The following is an 18,590-nucleotide window of genomic DNA, read 5'->3' on the forward strand; positions in this document are numbered from 1 at the left end:
AATGAACAGTGTGTGTAGTGTTTGTGTTCAAAATAATACATATTTCAGAATGAAGAGTTAAAAACCATTTAAAATATATATGTGTATGTATGTATTTGTGTGCATGTGTATATATGGATATATATGTTTATGCTTCTGTGTGCATAGAATATCTCTGGGAGTAGAAACAAGGAACTGGAAACAGACCTTATAGGGAGAGGAATTGGGTGGACTGGTCATGGGGGTTGGGAGATGGAGATTTACTTTTCCTTGCTTACTCTTTGATACATTTGAATTTTATATTGTGCATTACTCTTTGGTACATTTGAATTTTATATTGCGCGTTACCTGGTCAAAAAATAAACAGATTAAAATCTGGGGGAAAAATCGATTCTAACTCTTGTTGGATGGACAGTCTTACTGGAGGGCAGGGCTTCTTCCACTGAGGGAGGGTTTATCCAGAGGATGGAAATTACTGGAAGGTATGTGCTTAAGAGAGTGGAATAGCTAGCCATGGCTGGCCCTTCTGGCTTACGCACTGGTGATGGTCAAAATCAAGGCAGTCCACATTTCCTTAGCTCTCTCTGCTTCTGTGTCCTCCACGGCCTTGCTTTCAGTGCTCTGGGTCCTCCTTCTCCAGAATGGAGCTCTTTGAACACAGAAGCCAGTTCTTCCTATCCAGTTTTACCAGCCTCTGACATTACGTCCAGTGCACGGAAAAATCCTCCACATTGGGAAACACCCTGAGGTCATGACTTATCTTTTTTACGTGGAATTCCTGTATCTGTAACTGCAAGTCAGCCTTTTCATCTCTCCAGTATCCCTAGCACTTAACCCGGTGCCCTGTCCATAGTAGGAGCTCAGTGATGTTGAATGATGAGTCACGAAGATGATTAGTTTAAGATCAGATACTTCCCAGCCCTTACAGCAAGAACATGGAGCCAAGTCTTCCCAAATGGAACACAGGGCAGCCCCCTAGGGGAGGGAGGTGGAGGCTCTGCAATGAAAGATGCCAACAGCCAAGGTCAGTCCTCCACCCAGGAGTGTCATGGGAGAGGGGACTGTCACAGTTCCATCACCACTTCAAGCTCCGTTGCTGGGACACAAGTTAGGAAGAACTGGATAGATGTGACGGGTCAGATGGCGGGTCAGTCCAGATCCACGCCATAGAGCTGACTCGCGGAGACACTGCCTTGTCTCTTTAGAGGAATCCGAGAAAGCGCATTATGGGCTGGTTCCACGCCCTGAGTTGACCCACACCGAGGCAGCATCTGGGAACTCTGCAAGGAGTCCAGAGTGTAATGTGTGCTCTGAGGTCACAAGCAGAACCACGCCAGCAACTGCGGCAACTGAGATCCCTTCCCTGGAGGCTGTCCCTTCCCTGGAGGCTGACAATTAATCCCATGCAAAGACTACCGGGAAGAGAGTAAACAGTGGGATAAGTTTCCTTGAAGGGTCCCAGCCTCCCGCCACTCCTGCTGGCTGAGCAGGAAGCCCAGAGGAGGCGGCGGGGAAGTCATTCCTTATTAGTGACTACAGCTAATTACCATTAGTTAATTCCTAACGTCCCTGGAGAGATCCAGGCTGCCTTTGCCTTGCTCCTCCTCGGCTCCACTTCAACAGAGCCCTGTCCTGTCTTCTCCGCCCCATAGAAAACTGGTTCGAGGTGTTTGATTCTGAGCAGACGGGCACGGGAGGAAGAGCGCTTCCCGGTGAGCATCCCCCGTGAGACTGCTGAATGTTTGCTCGCCGCAAAGGTTCGCGTGGGATCAGGTACATCCAGGATGCCCAAGTGAGCAGGGGTGCCAGAAGGGACCCTTGGAAGCGGGGGACAAATCCCGGCTTCTTGCAGTACTGGCCCGTTGTCCCAGGCAGACCCACCCTCAGGATCATGGGCTGGAGTCAGTAGCCTGAGAGGAACACAGTGTTCCTTTGGAATGGGATCTTTAAGGCACAAAGACATCTTTCTCTGTAATCAAAAAAGTGTCTCAGGGCTTCCCTGGTGGCGCAGTGGTTGAAAATCTGCCTGCCAGTGCAGGGGACATGGGTTCAAGCCCTGGTCTGGGAAGATCCCACATGCCGCGGAGCGACTAGGCCCGTGAGCCACAACTACTGAGCCTGCGCGTCTGGAGCCTGTGCTCCGCAACAAGAGAGGCCGCGATAGTGAGAGGCCCGCGCACCGCGATGAAGAGTGGCCCCCACTTGCCGCAACTAGAGAAAGCCCTCACAGAGAAACGAAGACCCAACACAGCCAAAAATAAATAATAAATAAATAATAAATAAATTTAAAAAAAAAAGTGTCTGAGTCACTTTATATGTCAGGTAAATATCTTCATAAGCACCTCGCTAAGAATCTGTCGTATCTTGTGACGTTTCCACAGTTTGCTAGAACGCTGCTTTCTGTTCCCAGTCCAGACAGGATGCCCCTTCTCTCCCTGCTCCTGACTGCAGTGGTCTTTTAGTCTAACTTCAATCTCTGTCTGTACCTTTCCTGGGGCAGGGGGAGGGGAAGATGATTTGAGGACTTGAATTTTACAGGGCTGTAATCTCTTTAAGAGTTGGAAGGGGTCATCTGGTCCCATCTCCCATCAGAGGCAGCCATCCTTAATATGAATGCTGACAGGGATGGGAATCCAGGATGCGGAGGCTGTAAATGTTACAGGCTCCTTGTGGTAGTAGCCAAAATCTGCCTCTAACTTCCATCTCTTGGCCCCAGTTCTGTCTTCCGGAGTGACATAGAACAAGTCTAATTAATTCTCTTTTCACGTGGCCTCATGGCCTTTTTCCAGGCTAAACTTTAACTTATCAGCATGCCCACCCTGAGGAGCCCTTCTAGACCCTCCTTGAAGTGGCTTCTGTGTGATTGTGTCACTTGTAAAACATGGTGCCTGGAATTGGTCAGCCTTGCTCGAGTCCACACTCACACGTGTGTGCTTTCTCTTACTCTCAGGCTGAACACACATCCCTCCCACCAGCCCCTGTGTGCTCTGTGGCCTGAGGTGACAGCAGCAGTGACCATGGCTACTGTCCAGAGCCATGCTTGCCCCATGCTTGCACATGGCCCCATAGCCTTACCCTCCTGCAGAGGAAAAGCAGCTATGATGTGGGGCTGCCCTGTGCCTCTCTGTTCACCCTGAGCAGAGCCCTGGGTCTCCAGTGTGTGTGGGTTTGATGGGCGGGCCCTATGGAGTCTTCTGTGTTTCTTTTCCCTCCCCGGAACAGTGACCTAAGAGCCCTTGCCCCATCCCATGGAAGCGCTGATTCTTCTTTAGCAGAGAAGGGCCCCGGGCTCCTTGAGACTGTGGTTGGCCGTTCCCTGTGCTGCCTTCACCCGGTGCCCAGGACCACCTAGGTGCTCTGTGCTACTGTGGGATAAGCAGGCTGCTACCCCCACCTCAAGCTGGCTGGAGGGGGACATGTGGGCGCTGCTGCCAGCAGCACATCCCCTGAGCTTAGACACTCTTCTTACCTCTGTTTCCCACAGCCCTCCTTACGCCAGCACCTAGGAAGTGAAGATGCCTTTTCCGAATACCATTTATAAATGTTGGAGCCACATTTTTTCTGAACTCATCTCAGAGCTGTTTCGTGCTTCTGGCAAGTGCCTTTTGAAGAAGGTGGTTAAAGTCAGCACTAATGAGACCAAACCTCTGGGCTCAGTACCCTTAGAGAGAAACTACATCCTGGCCACTGACCGCGCCCCAGGCACAGCCAGCCCGCCTTTGACCAGGCAGGGGGAGCAGGGAGAGAGAGGGCACGGCCCCTGGTAAGAGCAGCAGCCCCTGAGGATGGTGCACAGACAAGCTCTTTGCTCCGCAGTACCTCCTGCGCTCCATCTGGTCCCGTTCCTCAGCAGCATGGAGATGAGCAAAATACACTTTTGCAGACACAGTAAGTGGGAGCGGCGAGGTGAGAACAAAGGTGGCTCTGACAGGCAGGAACATTTCCTTCTCCTTCCCGAGGGGCGGCTGGAGTGCCTAGCCCGCTGTCGCCTCCAAGAGCTCCGGGGGAGAGATGCTGCTTCCGCCACCGCCGGGAGCTTGGTTTTATCATTGCGTTCTTTGCTGAGAAATTTAAGTCAAGTAATTTGGAGTCATTTATCTAATAACTGCTTTAGGAAAAGAACGTGTCAGACAGATCTGCTGACATCACCTTTTCAGAGGTTCGCATGGTTTAGGCGTCGCTCTCTTTCTCTTCCTTTCCAGCTCTCCCTGGTGTATTCCTTTAGTGGTGACAGGAAGTGGGATGACTGGAGTGGCCTTCCTGCTCCGCCGTCCTTTGCTAAAGTCTAGGTGTTCTCAGCCAGTACCTGCCAGGCGCCTCTTCTCCCAGGCACGCGCACAAGTGTAGATGATGCTTCAGCTGTTCAACTGTGGGCACTTCTGTCCATTGGCTGCATGTCCCATGGGCTGGGAAGATAGAGGCCAGATGTACATACATAGGGTTTCTTGATCAGGGATTTTGCAACAACTGTTATTTTTGATTACCTGTAGTAGGGATTTGGGAGTCTTGTGACTGAGTACTCACAAGTACTCATGTACCCATGTCTGTTTATTCATTGACCATTTTACCATGGATGCCCTGGTCCCAGTGACCTGGGAAGAAAGGAGCCGATTCACAGACTCTCAGACCTATTCCACCCCCAGTCCAGAAGAGGAGTCTCCTTGCCGCCTGTCCTGCCTCTGCTGCCTTCCCCTGGACGGGGGTGCTCAGAGTGTCCTGAGCTGGTTCCAGTGCTGGAGGGCTCCAGCTGCCAGAGTGTTTCGCTGCCTCCAGAGTGTCCCTCCCCCAACCAGCACCCGCTCTGGGGTGTGCACATGTCTCCTCATCCCACTTCCAAAGGGTAGACTGTTCTATATTTGCAGGTACTTCTTTTCTCTTCTCTAGAGTCTCTGTGATTCCAGATAAACATTGCCAGGTCTGTCAACCCCTCCTCCCGTGACATGGTTCCCAGGCCGCCGCCACCCCATATGTGTATAGTTGGATTAGAAAACAAAACAAAAACCGTTAAGCTCAGCCATTTTTATCCTAGTGCAATGTCAACTTACTAGTGTCAGCCCATCATACCGGCTGGCCCAGGTGTTTGAGAATTTGTCTCTGTCGTCTGTGTTTCCCCAAGCCTTCCGTTACGTGCACGTTTGGAGGTGGAGCTGTAGAGCCAAATCTCAAGATTAGGTGGAGAGTTGGGGGCCCCGAGCGTGCTCTTAGCCTTTGGGGACACGTTCTCACAGGCCTCAGATGAAGGCTTAGATCGCTTGTGTGACATGTGTCAAGGCTGCCTGTCTACACGCTGGGCACACAGTAGGTGCTTCATAAATGCCCAGGTGGGTGAGTGGTTGTCAGGGCCGTGTGACAGGGAGCCTGCCCCACGCTGCGCCCCATCCCTTTGTTTGCGGGAAGCCGCTTCCCCGAGCTCATTTGCTAGGCAGTCTCCGCTGTGTTATGTTGTGTGGTCATGAATTAACGATGAACAATAGCCCTAATCAGGCTGTTTTTAAAAAAACACGTTAAGGAAGAGAAACAGCTGGGAAGCATGATCCGACTGCGCAGCTTCTGGCCCCAAGGGCCGGAGTTGGGGGCGTGGCAGCAACGGCAGGGACAGTTTTCTCGGAAGCAGGTCCCCCACCTGCCCTGGAGAGAGAAAATACGTGTTTTCTTAGCTCCACCTTCTACTCACGCTGTCAGGATAAGAAAAAGTGGCTCTGGTTTGTTCTCCCCACTTCCTCAGTTTCATGTGAAATGATTTTGCTTTATGGCAGCGAGTGCTTCAGTAAGCACCAGTCTGCGGGGCTTGTGCTGGGAGGTGGGGAAGGATGAAAACTACAGCACAGGTTGGCGTCCTCAGAATGTGAAATTGACTGTGAACAACGCAAGTTATTAAAGGCACGCTATTTGTGCCTGTTAAAATGTGCACACAGCGCCCAGCAAGTGACTCTTGCTCAGGATGGCAGGAAGCCCTCTGAGGGCCGTCAGTCACCCCTTCCTCTCTGTCTCCCTGCTGGATGCCCTGTGCAGGCTCAGCCCATGGCCAGCATCAAATAACTGTGACTCTTACAGTTTTAATAAAAGACCATCCAGGCACTAGGAACATGCTCCATAGTGGCCCCAGTCTAAATTAGGCAGCTGCCACCACGAGGGGTGTAAAATGTTCATCCAGGCTTTCTTTTCCCAATTATTACAAAGATGGGGAAACTGAGGACCCCAGAGATGGGGTGACCAAGCAAGTTAGTGATGATGACGCCTAAAAATATGAACCTGATGCTTCCCACTTCCTGTTGCCTTAGCACCATGAGTAGAGGGATGAAACGAGATTTGGAGGCAGAGGATTTAAAGGAAAGGCACCAGGCTAGGAGGTGGGGCTCTGATGTGAGCCTTTCCCCGATGTGCTCCGAGGCCAGTCACAGCTTTGGAGCTTAGATGGCCGAGCACACTTGGAGCCACACGGTCCTGAGTTCCAAGTGTGACCTGATGACCAGTTGGCTGTCAGACCTCAGGAAAGTTACTCTCCTTCTCTGATCCTTAGTATCCTTTTCTGTGAAGTGGAGCGAATAATACCTCCCTGGGAAGGTGTTTGTGAGGATGCGGAGTGCACCCAGCCAAGCACCTGGTGACCTGGGATGCTCAGGGCTTGTCCATCCCCTCTGCTCGAGAGAGAGCCCAGTCAGTGCGTGGACCACCGGTATAAGCTCTTCCCTCAGCCCTGGGCAGAGTGCCCAGGAACAGGGGTCCCAAAGGGTGACTCTTGGACCAGCAGAATCCACATCACTGGGGATCGTGGTAGAAATGCAAATCTTAGGCCCACCCAGACATCCTGGATCAGGAACTCTGGGGGATGGGACCTTGCATTCTAACATGCCCTCCCGGTGATTCTGATGTGGGCTCGTGTTTGAGAACCAGTGCCCTAGAATTCCATGCTTCAATTTTGGACAAATGAGAACCACCTAGTTCTTCTGTCTCATGAGAGGGTGTGAAAGAGGCAGGTGAGCGTTTTTTGAAAGAACACCGAGGCCTCAAAACCTGGGTTTGAGGCCCTGGTTTATAAAGGACATGAAGGTAAGAAATGGTTATTCTAACCCTAGTATAGCAAGACCCTGTTCTTTAGACCTTCTGTCCATATGCCCGTGGGTTTGAAAATAGATCCAGCAGTGTACAGGCTTGGAAACCTGGGCACCTGTGCTCTTGCTGTGTATCCTTCAGTAAGGGAGCCCTTGGACAGGAAAAGGCTCCTGTCCTATAGCTTTATTAGGATGAAAGCTCTAAATTGAGCTGTGAAGGAAGGTCTGCAGGCTCAGGACCATTTGATGAACGGCTCCTCAATATTTCCGGGCTGGGGCTACTCGGGAAAATAAGACTGAAATAAAGCTACCAAGGCCCTTTATCATTTCCCCGCATCAGATCTGAGTATTGTTAAAAATAAAGTGCTGTCAGGAGCAAGCTGTTTTAATGAAGACAGCGTATAAAGTCCTTCTGAATAATTAATGAAATGACAGTAGTGAAGCCGGTGGGGCGGTGCGGAGAGTGCCCTGGTGTTTCTCAGATCCTGAGCCAGCCCCTCTGGGACTAGAGTCTGATGCACGAGCTCGTTCTCCAAGCAAAGAAACACTCAGCCTTCACTGGCCTCAGAGTAGAAAATTCCACCAAGGCAGAGCAATATATATGTAGGATGTGGGGATGGTATTCAAAATATCTAACAAATGGTAAGGCATGGGCACAGACCAGTCAACTCAAAGAGATGGTGGCTAAGTGCTGGACCAGGTCCTAGAGGCCCCTACAGAGACAGGTGTTACTCCTTCGGATGTTATATATATCAGAGGACAGGTCCTGAGGAGAGGCCGGGACCATGGCTTTTACTAACTAGTAGGGTAGCGCATCGGTCTATTAACGTAAGGTATGGTCTCTCTGATGTGTACCAGCTGGTGTCAGCCCTGAGGGTACTGTCTGAGGCTGTGCTCAGGGTCAGTGAGAGGGAATGTGTTCTTTGGCCCCCAGCTCCATCAGTCACCACATCCTATGTCTCTGTCTTCTGCAGCATCTCCGAGAATCACCTCTTCATTCCATTTCCCTATTGGATATCCTCCGAGCCTGCCCATTCACAAAGGCCTTCTGTAGAGGTTGAAATTCATCAGTCTCACATTCGTCTTCACCCAGATGGTGATGTGGGCTGTTATATATGCACCTGCATCCCCAGGGATGTGGATGGATATGTTGGTGGCCCTTGGTGATCATGATACATCCTTCACATTTGTGTTCTAGGCTCCAGCCAAGGCAAGTTTGTCTGGAGAGGTGAGACTTGCTTCCTTTGCAGCCTGATGGCTCTTAGGATGCGAAGCTCCTCTTTTCCCTTTCTTAGAATGGCTGTGAGTCGCTGGGTGACATTGCTGCTTCATGGGGCCAGAAGGTGAGAGTCTCTCCGTCCAGCTGTAGGGACCCAAGAGCCAAGCTGAGAGGGTCAAGATGTTCTTCAACCCTCAGGAGAACTGTGACTCAGCAAGGGGACGACTGAGCAGTGGATGAGTGGGAGGGACAACGGGCAACAGGGCGTCAGAGCCTCTGGCTAGAAATCTTGCCTGAGTGGATGGAAGGAGGAAGCTAGGGCATTGTTAATGGTAGATAAGTGATAGATAATTGTAGATAAAACTAAAGGACAGACTCACGTCCTTCGGACTATTCTCCAAGTAGGATTCAGTCTGACACCCTGGCCTTGGGATGTGGACTCTGGGCCCCTTTGAGGCAATATAGCTTCAAGAAAGAATATTAGTATAGGTTAGTAATTTCTATCTCAAGGTGTTGTGAGGATTCACTAAGATTGTGTATTCTTGGGCTTCCCTGGTGGTGCAGTTGTTAAGAATCCGCCTGCCAATGCAGGGGACATGGGTTTGAGCCCTGGCCTGGGAAGATCCCACATGCCGCGGAGCAACTAAGCCCGTGTGCCACAACTACTGAGCCTGCGCTCTAGAGCCCGTGAGCCACAACCACTGAAGCCCGCGTGCCTAGAGCCCCTGCTCCGCAACAAGAGAAGCCACCGCAATGAGAAGCCTGCACACCGCAACGAAGAGTAGCCCCCGCTCGCCGCAACTAGAGAAAGTCTGCGCACAGCAACGAAGACCCAACGCAGCCAAAGATAGATAAATAAATAAATAAATAAACTAAAAAAAAAAACAAAGATTGTGTATTCTTTGTAAACTGTACAGTGGATTGCGTATTCTTTGTAAACTACTCACATATGGATAGGGACTATGTTTCTGGTTGACTGGAAGGAAGGATGGGAAGAAGGCTTCACTGCAAAGTTTGTTCACATGCTGGTCACCAGCCGTTTTCTTCTAAAAATGGTTAACAGTGGGATGCGGCCTTTAAAAAAGCCTTGTTAGAGCCAAGAGGGCGGTCACAGGCTCAGTAGCATTGCACATCCTGACAGCAGAGCAAGCCTTTGATGGGGTAATTGATAGCTCATACACAATTCAGCAACTCAGTTAACCCCTCTCCCATTAGGAAGGATTGATTTCTTCCCCAGGATAGGGATTTGTGCTGATTCAGCTGCTGAATACATCGGCATGGCTAAGAGAGTTCCTCTGGCTGTCCTCCTCAGAGGCCCCAGCGGCAGGAAGCGTGATGAGAGGAGCCCAGTGTTCAGTCCCACACATGGCAAGTCCTCCTGCCCCTAGGGAGGTAAGGGACTGAAGACACAGCATCATATAGAAAAATGAATCGCAGCCCACTACGGGGCATGTACTCTGAGAAAACCGTAATTCAAAAAGAGTCATGTACCACAATGTTCTCTATTTACAATAGCCAGGACATGGAAGCAACCTAAGTGTCCATCAACAGATGAATGGATAAAGAAGATGTGGCACATATATACAATGGAATGTTACTCAGCTGTAAAAAGGAACGAAACTGAATTACTTGTAGTGAGGTGGATGGACCTAGAGACGGTCATACAGAGCGAAGTAAGTCAGAAAGAGAAAAACAAATACCATATGCTAACACATATATATGGCATCTAAAAAAAAAAGAAAAATGGTTCTGAAGAACCTAGGGGCAGGACAGGAATAAAGATGCAGATGTAGAGAATGGACTTGAGGACACGGGGAGGGAGAAGGGTAAGCTGGGACGAAGTGAGAGAGTGGCATGGACATATATACACTACCAAATGTAAAATAGATAGCTAGTGGGAAGCAGCCACATAGCACAGGGAGATCAGCTCAGGGCTTTGTGACCACCTAGAGGGGTGGGATAGGGAGGATGGGAGGGAGAAGCAAGAGGGAGGAGATATGGGGATATATGTATATGTATAGCTGATTCACTTTGTTATACTGCAGAAACTAACACCATTGTAAAGCAATTATACTCCAATAAAGATGTTAAAAAAAATGAATTGCATTTTCTTGCATCTTTTGTTTGAATACCTTGGGGCATATATAGTCTAGGACATTGCAGTATAGTACTGCAGGCCTGTGATTTGCTAATGTTCCAAGAACACCTTTAAAAAATTTTTTATGGCAACTTTATTGAGAAATAATTTACGCATAATAAAATATATCCACTTAATGTATTTTCCAGTTGTATATACCCTGAAAAACTGTCCCATGATCAAGATGCAAAACATCTTCCTCATCCCCAAAGACTCCTAGTGCCCCTTTGTAATCTATTTCTCCCTCTGCTCCAGCCCCAGGTGACCACTGACCTGCTTTTTGTTACTATAAATCAGTTTGCATTTTATATAAGTAGAATAATACAGCATGTATTATTTTGTTGATGGCTTCTTTCACTCAGCATAATTTTTTTTATTGTGGTAAATTATATATATAACATAAAATTTACCATTTTAAGTCTACAGTTCAGTGGTGTTAAGTACATTCACATTGCTATGCAAGCATCACCACCATCCATGTCTAGATCTTTTTTCCCCTTGCAAAACTGAAACTCTGTACCCATTAAACATTAACTCCCCACTCCTCCCAGACCCTGGCAACCACCATTGTATTATCTGTCTCTGTGAATTTGACTACTCTAGGTACCTTATATAAGTGAAAATCTTGCAGTATTTGTCCTTTTGTGACTGGCTTATCTCATTTAGCATGATGTCTTCAAAGTTCACCCATGTTGTAGCAGGTGTCAGAATTTCCTTTTTTAAGGCTGATTGATATTCTATTATACATGTAGACCACGTTTTGTGTATCCATCTGTCGGTGGATGCTTGTTGCTTCTACTTTGGGACTGTTGTAAGCAGTGCTGCTGTGAACTTGGGTGTACAAATACCTCTTCTAGTTCTTGCTTTTAATTCTTTCGGGTATATATGTGGTAATTCTATGTTTGATTTTTTTGAGGAACCTCCATACTCTTTTCCACTGTGGCTGCACCATTTTACAACATTACTTTTTAAACAATATTTTTCATTAGACCTGCTTCTTGTTCTGATTATCCCTTCACTTTCCAGAAAACCAGCTGGACATATCCTTTGACTTCTCATGGCCCTGCATGATAATGGTCTTTTCCTTCAGTGTCCTGAACCTCTGCCTTTCTAGTCCTTTCCTACTGATGTAATTGCTCAGAGAGTGGCTCAGCCTTATTAACCTCAAGTAAAATTACATGGCTCACTTTCTATTAGCTACAGCCATTCCCCTCTGTGTCCTGCCTGTCTCTCATTAGCTGTAGTTATTATACAATGCACCAATATCCTATTAACAATATCATGATACAACCACCTATTAACTCCATATATTATACACCTAGCTTTGTCCTCTTAATTGACTTTATTGTGCTAAACATCCTACCTATATGCATTTCGCTATATCTGTTAAATAATCTGTCCTATTAACTGTATACCCCAATCCTTTGCAACAGTTGTCTAACTCGCTAGCACACTGTTCTTAATATCTTCAATGCTGCCTCGCTGTTCACCTGTTCAAACTGTTCACCAGTTTGCATCTTGTTAGGTCCAGGTATCAAAAGCCCACCAGGAAGCTGCACATATCATTGACTCTGGGGGCCTAGCCGTAAACGTACAGAGTGTGCAGGGGGCTTCAGCCCTAAAGTAGGATCTTTTCCTTTGACCAGTACAGTACAGCCCACCAGTCTTTATAAGCCACACTAATGATGTGTGTGTGTGTATGCATGCATGGGTTTGAGGATGTGGGGATAAGGGAGTTTTCTGGACACATAGATTTGGAAAGCCTGGTGAGAAGGGACAACATGGAAGAAGAAAACTTAGTGGGGAAAGGCCAGGGGGAGAGAGAGCCGAAGGATGAGATCCGTGTTCCTTTGGCAGGACAGAACCCTTTCTTTTTTTTTTGTTTTTTTTTTTATAAAGTGACATACGCTTTTTTTTTTTTAAGGAATTCCTTTATTTTTATTATTTATTTATTTATTTATTTATTTTGGGCAGTGTTGGGTCTTCGTTTCTGTGCAAGGGCTTCCTCTAGTTGCGGCAAGCGGGGGCCACTCTTCATCGCGGTGCGCGGGCCTCTCACTATCGCGGCCTCTCTTGTTGCGGAGCACAAGCTCCAGATGCGCAGGCTCAGTAGTGGTGGCGCACGGGCTTAGTTGCTCCGCGGCATGTGGGATCTTCCCGGACCAGGGCTCGAACCCGTGTCCCCTATATTAGCAGGCAGACTCTCAACCACTGCACCACCAGGGGAGCCCCAGAACCCTTTCTGATGCCATCTTTTTTGTTAATGGTTGACAAGCCTGGATGACCGTGTATCACAGCAACCCTTGGCATGTTGCCAGAATGACAGTCCACTTATTTCCAGTTTTATGATCCTGTGCTTATCTGAGCCCTGATGAAGAGGGGCCTCTGCCCCAAGCACCCCGTCACACTTGGGCCACATCTGCTTGGCTAGCAGCAGCCGCAGTTGAAGAACAGGGCCAGGCACATAGCAAACGCTCGTCAAGTGTTGGCTGAATGCTGTCGAAGGGTGACTTGTGGAATCTGTCTTTTTGTTGTCATCACATACCTTACTCCTGAGGTCAGGAAAGGAGAACGGGTTCTTGAATGCTATCTGGTACACCCTGGGGTTAGTGTCTGGAGGAACACTCATGCATTAAAAAGACCAATGAGCTGTGTGTACATAAGAGAATTCTCAGGTAATCCTTTGCCTTTCTGAAACACTTTTTAAAAGCGCTACCAAACCTGTGATCTTATTTTATTTCACATGCTTTTATTTATTTTTGACCCCCCATTGTGTAGATAGAGAAACTGAGATCCTGCTAGGGTCTCCTAGTAGAGTCAGGATTACTGCCGTCTAGCTGCCTCTGTGCATGGCATGCAGTAACACTAGGGAGAATTTTCAGGGCCCAGCTGTGGTCCAGACTGAACATGTATATGCCTTACCTCTGGGCAGGGCTCCTTGCAGTTCTGTGTGCTGGGCAGAAGCTTTCACAGGGATGTCCCTTGACAGCCTTGGGGCCAAGCACGGCTGTGCAAAGCCCCAGGCCCAGCTTTGTGTAAATGAAACATCCCCATTCTCCCACTTCTGCAGCCAGCCTCTGGTTTCTGTGTTTACCAAACACGTGCTGATACCTTACCCTAAACACAGCTGAAGTCTGGGTTTGCCTCCTGCACCTGAAGCCCCCTCCCCTCTTCCTGCTCCCTGAGGCTACTGAGGACCAGGTGTTGAAAGGTCCCCTGGCATCTGTGTCTGAGCCACAGGGGTGAGGGATCTGAGGGCGCCTCCAGGCAGGATGGGTCTATCTTGAAGCTTGAAAATGTACCTGGCTGTACTGGGCTGAATAGCACCCACAAAATTCATATGTACCTAGAACCTCAGAATGTGACTTCATTTAGAAATAGGGTCTTTGCAGGTGTAATTAGTTAAGGATCTTGAGAAAAAAATTATCCTGGATTTAGGGTGGACCCTATATCCAATGACTGGTGGTGTCCTTATTAGAGAAGAGGACACAGGGAAGAAGGCTGCCATAAGCCAAGGAAGGCCTGGGGTCACCAGAAACTGGAAGAGGCAAGGAAGGATCCTCCCTCAGAGCCTTCAGAGAGAGGGGAGCTCCGCCAACACCTTGATTTCAGACTTCTGGCCTCCAGAAGTGTGAGAGAATTAACTTCTCTTCTTTGAAGCCACTAAGTCTGTGGTAATTTGTTCCAGCAGGTATAGGAAACTCTTAGCCTGGCTTACTAGCAGACGGCAGGTGGGACTGCAGGGCTGGTCCTAGAGCCAGGCTGTTGGGCCTCCTCTGCTGCCCTTTCTTCTCTTGCCTTCAGGGCCTGGGAAAACACTGTGCCAAACCAGTCCCAGAAGCAAGTCGAAGACAGGAGTTAGGAGGAAGACCAGGGCTTGCTCTCCCTGTTGTCACTCTAATCTTGGTGCAGAAAGACTTCTGTACCCTCTCAATACCTCTATTACATTACTACCTTTCTTTAGTGCTCCACCGTGGGCCAGGCACCATGCAGGTCTTTACATCATTTCACACAATTGTTATATATTAGCTCAGGCTGCCATCACAAAATACCATAGACTGGGTAGCTTAAACAGCAGACATTTATTTCTCTGGAAGCTGGAAAATCCAAGATCAAAGTTTTGTTGGTTGATGGTTTTGTTCTTGGTGAGGACTCTCTTCCTGACTTGCAGATGGATGCCTTCTCACGGTGTCCTTATATGGCACAGAGAGAGAGGAAGCCAGGTCTCTGGTGTCTCTTCTTATAAGGGCACTAATCCCATCATGAAAGCCCCACCCTCATGACCTCATCTCAACCTATTTACCTCCCAAAGGTCCCACCTCCAAGTACCATCACACTGAAGGTTAGGGCTTCAACATATGAATTGAGGAGTGAGTACACAATTCCGTCTGTGGCACCTTATAAAGACACTATTCAGTAAGTTGCTCTATCCCTCCTAGTTTTACATTTGAGATTCGTTAAGTTGCTCAAGGTCACGCAGCTGGCAAGTGGCAGAGCCAGGATTTGAACTTGTGTCCAATTCCACTTAAGCAACTGCACACTTAACCACTATGCCATATTGATTGAACCTATGTCATATTAATAATAGCAACTAATGGTTGACATAGCAAGGAGAGAGCCTGCCAGAGTTATAATAACCCTCAGTGGCTTCCCTCCTCCTACTTGTGTCCCTACCCTGCCCGCCCCTCCCTGTGCAGTAGTCACATCACATGATCCCCGTTCCTTGGATGACCCCATTATGGTCACACGTCAAGCAGTCTCTCTGGTAGCTTGTCCCTGGTTCCTTTCCATCTGACATGCTCTTGCTCATCCCACATGGCGCAGTTTAAATGTGCTCTGTACACATCATTACCTAGCACACATTACATAGCTCGTAAATCCCACTGGAGCGTGTTTGTCTTTTCCACGCTGAAGTGGGAGCACCTTTGACATAGGACTGAATCTTTCTATTTTGGCATCTGGTACCTTCCACAGCACCTCTGGCTCCCCAAACCCCCAATGTTTGAAGAAGTGAAACATGTAGAAGACGTGGAGATCATTAAGTAACAAGTAGCAGAAAGGGCTGTTACTTTTTTTAAAAAGAAGAATAAAACATCAGATATTCTAAGACAAGTACTTGTAGAAGGAACCACTAAAACCTTTGACTTTTGAAACTGAATGTTTAATGTAGGCTCTCTCTTCTGTGTGCTGGCAGATGGCACTCAATTCAATATAATGGTCAATGTACAGTTTTGAGATTCACTATGGGTCTCATGGATGTTTCATCTTTTTTGACTATTAACTACGTTAGTCTTCTAAATATGTATTCTTTAAAAGCTTGTCCTATTTCTAAATGTAATTTGCATGTGTGATAGTGCACCCCCTCATTTTTTGCTGACCCATTCCCACTGGGGACATAGGGATCAACTTGCTGGTGTTCCAGTTAGTGCAGACTTTCTAGGAGGCATGTGTCTTAATGCATAAACGGAGGCCCACGTTGTTTCCTGAGTTGCCTTCTCCAAAGGGGACAGTTTGGACTGGTGGGAGGTCCTGCCCCAGACATTCCTAACCATCCTCCATCTCTGTCCTCCCCCTGCAGGCTGGCCGTGTGTGACCCTCTCTGTCCTGGGATTCCTGTACTGCTACTCCCATGTGGGCATTGCCTGGGCCCAGACATACTCCGCGAACTAATGGCGCTGGGCCCCAGTCAGCCCTTTTTGCTGGCTTCCAAGACAAATAGTGCTTCACCCTGACCTTGCACCTCAAGGTAACTTCCAGGGGACCAGTGCCTGATCTGCTCCTCTTTTGTTGAAGTTACCTCACTCCAAGACTGGAAGCTTGAGCTCTCATAACTTTGGGAACTTAGAGATCATCTTCCCAGCCCAATCATTTTCCTGTTGAGTAAGCTGGGGTCCAAAGCAGTAAAATGTCTTGCCTAGCTGCACATGGTGACATTGTGATCCAGAATCCAGTCCCAAGGGCCCTTTGGGTTCTTTCTCCTTTACCAAGAATGAAATGTAATAGACATTTCTTGACTGAGGCATAGAAATTCTGATTAGTGATAGGCCTGTCCTCCGCTGGGCAGTATTTCTGAAACATGTTGGGTCAGTGGCATTTGAGTGTCCCCTTCCCCATGTCCTGCAGTGTAGTCTGTAGAACCAGCACTGGGTTTAGCTTCACACTTTAGCTCCTCAGCAGGGAGGTGACAAAGCCACAGCTGTGTTTCTAATTACCGGGTCGGAGAAGACTGAATATGTTCTGTGGCATTGCAAGGAGTCAGTACCCAAGGAGAGCTGTTACTTGAGCTTCATCAGGGTGATCTACATTTGGCTGCTTCTTCCCTAGATTTGCAGAGAAGTATAAACATAGCAGTTCCTCTACCTGACAGTTAACTGTTTCCCAATAAAGAAGCAGAATTAAAAACCAGGGAATAGTGTATCACAGACAGGTGCTGTCAGGCAAGTCATAGAGGGTAAAGATGACTTCCTGTGGTCTCTCCTCTCTTCACACAAGTCCCAGCAGTCATCTTCCCACTGAGCGATTTACACTCCGTGGTTTACCTTGTTTGTTTTGTTTCAAATAAAATGGAGCCTTTTCTATCACATAGATAATTCATATTTTTGTAAAATTGTTTTGAATATTTTTTGAGGAAAATGTTTAAAATCAAAACCCACTTACCTAATTCTGAATTATTCACTCTTCTGGAAAGATGCTGACAGGCCACTAATGGCCCCAAGTGGTAGATAATTCAGAATACTTCTGTTTGGCTTTGGATTTTTTCTTCTGAGGGGGCAGAGGGTAAGTGAAGCAGTTTCAAAATTTGAATCCAGAGTGTACCCAATTATGGGAGAATAGAACATCTCAAGCACACGAATTAATTGTCATTGAGTGAAAGGTGCACCTGGACCTGGTCTGTGCCCCGCTGTCTCCTGTTAGTCATTTGCTATTGTCCTTGTGTCCTGGCTGTGCTTATTAGCTCAATGAGGTTTAAACTCCTAGTGCAGGACCATTTTGCTGACGTCCTTCCTTCCTGGCCACTCTGCTTGGAAGAGAGTGGGGAGGGGACCAGCCATAGATGCCAGGGAGGGGCACACACCGTGTTAGCTGCAGCAAAGGGCAGAGGCTGGAGGGAGGCAGGCAGACCAGGGCAGCAGTCGCCTTGGCGGCTGGCTTGGTAAAGGACAGGGGGGAGACAGGCAGGTGAGTCCAAGGTGCTGCGAAGTTTTAAGGAGGGGATGAAGTTGAGGAAGATTGAGCAGTCAGATGAATACAGTAAAACTTCATGGACTCTTAACACATTCAAGATTTGTGGTCAGCCAGAGCCCTCTTGGCTGAAGTTTACAGGGGAAAAAGTAGTGTGAAGATAATTGCAGGGAAATGTCTAATGCATGTGCATATATAAACAGTGCAAAATATTTTCAACTCTTCAGAGACGCCATTTATATAAAAATAAATAGGCTTATTTACTCATTAAAGTATACTGGAAGAGTCAGTGAATATATTTGAAAGTAATAATCCTGAATTTCTTTCAAGCTATTCTATGACTTAGAGTGGTTCTCAGGAATGAGTAAATCATTACTGTCTTTAGCTATATATTTGAGGCCTGGTTAAAGAATATGTGGATTATCCAGGACCAGTGTTTTCTTTAACCTCTTGCTTTTCTCCAACTGTAATATGAAAGTGATGTCTCTTTTCATGCATATGAGCTCAAATCTTGCAGTTCCTTTAAATGAAAGATTCCTGAGGTGTCTGAGTAGACAGAGCAGTTCCAGCTGAGGAGGATCCGATGCGTCACTTTCCATAGTTATCAGCCCTGGGCCACTTCAAGCACAGGGAAGGGAAACAGCTAGGCAGATCCCAAGGTCATTTCTAGCCCCAGGATCCTCCGACTCCAACCTAGCTCTGTGAGCAAACCGGAGAGCTCCAAGCATGATCGTCATGATGAGCCCCAAGGAGGCAAGTAAAACATCTGAAGGACAGCAAAATATTGGTCATTTTGACTAATTCTTGGGACCATGCAAGAAGACTGAAAAGTATTTATTTCGTTATTTCCTCAGATTAATTTATTTGAAAAGTGACAGCAGAAGCCTTTTGTTCTACTAAAGCCTGCAGACTTAGAAAGAAAATATATCAATCATATATATAATTGTATAATGATCTGCATATTGGGAGAACAGTAATTTAGTGGGAGGGAGGGGGTTTCCCCTTAGAGAAATTGAGACTG

The 18,590-nt window shown here is 47.6% G+C and overlaps 1 protein-coding gene across 10 annotated transcripts in view; it reads left to right on the forward strand.

The window, feature by feature from the left end:
* Window positions 1-18,590, forward strand: part of HHAT (hedgehog acyltransferase) — a 495,443-nt gene that overhangs the window by 340,174 nt on the left and 136,679 nt on the right. Inside the window, exons 12-13 of one of the 10 annotated variants that reach the window (XM_082399939.1) lie at window positions 1,632-1,691; window positions 15,966-16,977. The exons of 7 other annotated variants lie outside the window; for them this stretch is intronic. In XM_082399939.1, the coding sequence (XP_082256065.1) occupies window positions 1,632-1,691; window positions 15,966-16,057 (152 nt within the window). In that variant the 3' untranslated portion in view covers window positions 16,058-16,977. Of the gene's footprint in view, window positions 1-1,631; window positions 1,692-8,005; window positions 10,354-15,965; window positions 16,978-18,590 lie in introns of those variants that run through there. 2 more of the 10 variants (XM_082399941.1, XM_082399940.1) reach the window with 2 other exon arrangements.

This window comes from Balaenoptera borealis (assembly GCF_965194805.1).
Source record: "Balaenoptera borealis genome assembly, chromosome: 1".
In the NCBI taxonomy this organism is placed as follows: Eukaryota; Metazoa; Chordata; class Mammalia; order Artiodactyla; family Balaenopteridae; genus Balaenoptera; species Balaenoptera borealis.